The sequence below is a fragment of the Camelina sativa genome, chromosome 2 (assembly GCF_000633955.1).
Source record: "Camelina sativa cultivar DH55 chromosome 2, Cs, whole genome shotgun sequence".
Taxonomy (NCBI): Eukaryota; Viridiplantae; Streptophyta; class Magnoliopsida; order Brassicales; family Brassicaceae; genus Camelina; species Camelina sativa.
In genome coordinates this window covers 13,678,727-13,683,671 of record NC_025686.1, presented here as the reverse complement: position 1 = coordinate 13,683,671, position 4,945 = coordinate 13,678,727, and the positions used below count along the sequence as shown (strand labels likewise).

Here is a 4,945-nt window from a genome sequence, read left to right as displayed (position 1 = left end):
GAACGGATCCAAGCCACCTCCACGAGGTCTGTTTCCACGTCATCTTGCGTCACCACCTCTTCAGATCACTTCGTGATCAACAACAACAGTACCAACATGGAGCATTCCGGTTTGATGAGTAACCCTAATGGTCACATCTTCACGTCGGAATCGGATCATTCCAACGTGGCAGTATCCCCTTCATCAGATTTGACGGAGTGTCATCCACAAATGTCATCACAGAATTATTTGGATAATAAAAGTGGTTTATTAGGAGATTTTACGAATGGGATGATACCTAATTACTGGGACAGTTTCTGGAACATTGGATATGATGAAGACCTCTGGCTCTTACAACAACAACAACAAGGTGTCCTCGGCAATGGAAGCTTCTGAAAAGACAGAAGAAGCTACTAAAAAGTCATAAAAACAACAAAAGTAAAAGGAGAAAAACAAAGCTTCTAATTAGGGAGCTGGCAAAAAAAAAAAAAAAAGCTTCTAAATTAGGGTGTGAAAGGAATTTGTTATAATATATTTGAAGGTTTTTTTTTTTTTCTTTTTCTTTTTGTAGTAAGTTCGATTGATATTTTGGAATTGTGATACTATTTTTTGTGCTGATAATTTCCAAAACAATTCAGAGTCCAATTAATAACCAAATATTTTATTATATTTTTGTAGTTTTCGGAATGATATACTCCCTCCATTTCATAATATAAAATGTTTTAGAGGTTTTTCTTTGTTTCATAATATAGGATGTTTTCAATTTCTAGGTAACTTTTAGATTTTTTTATTATTTATTTTATGTAGTCTTGTTTATAATTGGTTGAATTTTTTTAAAGTGCTTATATCTTATTCTGCGTGCTTTCACTCAAAAGATCTTATATTTTAAAATGGAAAGAGTATAATTTTATTCGAAAGATGACATTTGACACTAAAATATAAATTTTCTACTTGGAAGCATATAAACACACTACTTTTTATATTTTATGATATTGTCAAAGCAACCATGTGTAATTGGTTCCACGTCCATGTTTCATACACTTAATTAACCCAATATATATGTCATACAAGCCGACAAACAATACACATTAACGTACATATGTAAATGACTTTGGCATGATAAAACGAAAAAAAAAAAAGGATAATCCGATTCATGATGCTTTTAGGAAACATGTCTATGGGACCTGTATATGGGAAAAAGGGAACCCAAGTGTGTGAAAGGCTTTGGGTTTAAAAGTAGACAATCCAAAAAAACTATCATTTTTAATTTTTAATTATAATTGTATCTCCACTTAGAGTCGTCTTAATGGTTAATGTATGAGCTTTTAAGATGGCCATCATTAGTGAGATTGTTCTTGGAAGAGAATGTACTACTAATAATCATGGAATTTTAGTTATTAAAATATACTGTACATGCTTAGTGATGATTTTTTCACCATTAACGCGTGCAAATCCTTAATATTTAATTAGACCCCTGTTGTAAACTAGAGAGTTTAGGGAAATCTCTTGTTCTTATTAATGATCAAACTTGAGGTTAAAACATATATATAAAGATTACAAGGACTTAAGTTAAACCGACATAAGACTAAGGATCGCCGACGGGCTTCGGCTAATGGGCCTAATGCGCGTAGACTAAGTATGGCTGATAGGCCGAGTATGGACAGACTGGATAGTGGGCCGGTCGATGGAGTCCACTAAGTGTTTTACAACACTCCCCCTTGGACGATATGACCGTACCTATGTTGGATGGGATCGCAGCAATGTGCTTAGGGGATGCTGCCTAATTAAAATCTTACCAGAAAAACCCATTGGGACAAAACCTTGGTGAAGGAAAAAGAGTACAGCACACATTGCTCCCCCTGTTTCAAACATCACTCTAAGTCCTTAAGCCTCCGCATTCCAATCTGGTGCGTGAGCTTCCTGAAAGTTGTTGTCGGTAATGCCTTGGTGAAGAGATCGGTTGAGTTGTCGCATGACTGAACTTGCACCACTTGAACTTCTCCGGCCTTTTATAGTTTATGTGTGAAGAAGAACTTTGGCAGTATGTGCTTCGTCCGATCTCCCTTGATGTAACCTTCCTTGAGCTGTGCGATGCAGGCTGTATTATCTTCATATAGTACTGTTGGCTCCAAACACACTAAAAATTCTTTGTTATAACCTGCATCAGCAAAACCAACTAAAACATCTTTGTTATAGTTAGTATAATATAAACCCAAATTTAAATGTTCCTTGTAGGCAACGTAATTAATACTTAATTTCACTCCAGTGCCTTTGGGTCTAACAAGAACTAATTCTTGCTTGGAGGTTCACGGCAAACTTATCTCTGGTCTAGTGTGGCTAGCCAAGAACATTAACACTCCTATAGCACTGAGGTGTGGCATTTTAGGACCAAGAATTTCTTCATTGTCCTTCTTAGGAGCAAATGGATCTTTTATCCACTTCTACACTTCTCACAACCATTGGGCTAGTCAATGAGTGAGCTTGCTCCATATTAAATCTCTTGAGTACCTTTTATGTATATGCCTTTTGATGCACAAGGTTTTCATCATCAATGTACTCAAGTTGTAATTCCAAACAGAATTTTTCTTCTTCTTGCCTAGGTCTTTCATTTCGAATTCTCTCTTGAGATATTCTACTGTTTGGGTGATTTCCCAGAGGTTCTTAGGATATTCAAATTATCCGCATATACTGTTATGATTACAAATCCTTTGTTTGCAAACTTCTTTATAAATACATGGACTGATGGGATCATTTTATAGCCCTCTTTGGCTTGGTACTTACTGAATCTATTGTACCATATACACCCATTTTGTTTCAGTCCAGTAAGGGATTTGTCTAGCCTTATGCAGTATTTTCTCGAGAACTACTCTTATAATTGAGCTCTATACCCTCTGGTAATCTTTCATTTTCCAGTGGACCATGTAAGTATGCGGTTTTAACATCCATTAACCACAAATTACAGCCAGACTTATTAGATATCTAAAAGTCGTTGCATCCATCACAAGGGAGTATGTCTCCTCATAATCTTTGCCAGGTCTTTGAGAGAATCCTTGTGCTACAAGCCGTGCTTTGTATCTCACAATTTCGTTTTTCTCATTTCTCATTCTTACAAAGACCCATTTGTGTCCAACTGGCTTTAATTTCAGGTGTTATCCTTAAGGTCGGACCAAACACACTACTCTTCTTCTAAGAGTTAAGCTCCACGTCAATAGCTTCTTTCTTTGCTTTGAGTGCACTCTAATATAGACGTGGACTTTAGATCCTCATTTGTCTCAAGTGCTACCTTGTATGCATAATATTTCTTTTAATGTCGACATCTTTGTGGTTCCATTATATTCTAGACATGATATATTTTATTGAGATCTCATTATTATCAATACCTTTAGGTCCTTGAGGTTCAGCGTCCCAAACCTCATTTTTGGTACCTTAGGTCTTGCCGCAGCTATGTCTGTATTTCTGTAATTCCCTTAACCTCGGTCTGATATGCACCTCTTTTATTTTCCGAGGATTCTTATCTTTGGAACCTTTCTGTAGCAACTTGTTTATTGTGTTCCTTGTGAACATCAATACGTACTGGTGCATTACAAGCTGGTATGTACGATTTTATTACTCTCTTTGGGTCAAATGGAATCTGGCAATTTATTAGCTAGCTGTTGAAGATGTATAATCTTCTGAACTTCTGCATTACATGCTATAGTTCGAGGATCTTGCCAATCTAAGGATGTTTGATTCCATATTAATTCTTTGACCAGCTTGCTAGTCTTTCCACCTAATCATAGGGAATTTGGATTCTGTAAACTTACAGTCCGCGTATCTGGCCACAAATAAATCACATGTGGTTGGCTCAAGATACTTTATAATGGTGGGAGACTCATATCCAACGTATATTCCCATTCTTCTTTGAGATCCCATCTTAGTGGATGCAATATAGGCGGCACACCCGAATATTGATTTAGATGGGATATGTCTGGCTAATGACCCGTTGGGAATATCTATTCTCACTAGATGGCCTGATGCGTATAAGTTCTGTTGCATGTAAGACCGCGTGTCCCTAAGCCGACACAAGGAGCTTCGATCTCATTTACAATGGTCGAGCTATCAATTGTATTTGTTTAATGAAGGATTCAGCTAATCCGTTTTGTGTATGAACATGTACCACGGGATGTTCCACACTCACCCCCATGGACATACAAAAATCATTAAACGCTTGGGATGTAAAGTCTTAAGTGGAAAGTCTGGAAAATGTGCTCTTAATCTTATGATTTGAGCTAATAGCCTAGCAAATGCTAGGTTTCTTGTGGATAACAAGCATACGTGGAACCATCTGAATGATGTATCTATCATCATCATGAAATATCGAAATGTCCCACATGGTGGGTGTATTGCNATCTATTCTCACTAGATGGCCTGATGCGTATAAGTTCTGTTGCATGTAAGACCGCGTGTCCCTAAGCCGACACAAGGAGCTTCGATCTCATTTACAATGGTCGAGCTATCAATTGTATTTGTTTAATGAAGGATTCAGCTAATCCGTTTTGTGTATGAACATGTACCACGGGATGTTCCACACTCACCCCCATGGACATACAAAAATCATTAAACGCTTGGGATGTAAAGTCTTAAGTGGAAAGTCTGGAAAATGTGCTCTTAATCTTATGATTTGAGCTAATAGCCTAGCAAATGCTAGGTTTCTTGTGGATAACAAGCATACGTGGAACCATCTGAATGATGTATCTATCATCATCATGAAATATCAAAATGTCCCACATGGTGGGTGTATTGCTCCACATATGTCACCTTGTATCCTTTCCAGAAAATTTCTTTGCTGACTTTTACTTGTGATGGTCTTATTATAAGTTTCCCTTGTGCACATGCTACACAAGTAAGATTTTAGGGAAAACTTTTCTTTCTTTGAGGATGTGCCCTTTCGAACTCTTAATTAGTTTACGCATCATGTTCGAACCCG

At 37.1% G+C, this 4,945-nt stretch overlaps 1 protein-coding gene across 1 annotated transcript in view; it reads left to right on the top strand.

The window, feature by feature from the left end:
- Positions 1–632, top strand: part of LOC104724074 (transcription factor MYB108-like) — a 3,273-nt gene extending 2,641 nt beyond the window's left edge. The window contains exon 4 of the mRNA XM_010442523.1: positions 173–632. Coding sequence (XP_010440825.1) covers positions 173–375 — 203 coding nt within the window. The 3' untranslated portion in view covers positions 376–632. The remainder of the gene's footprint in view (positions 1–172) is intronic.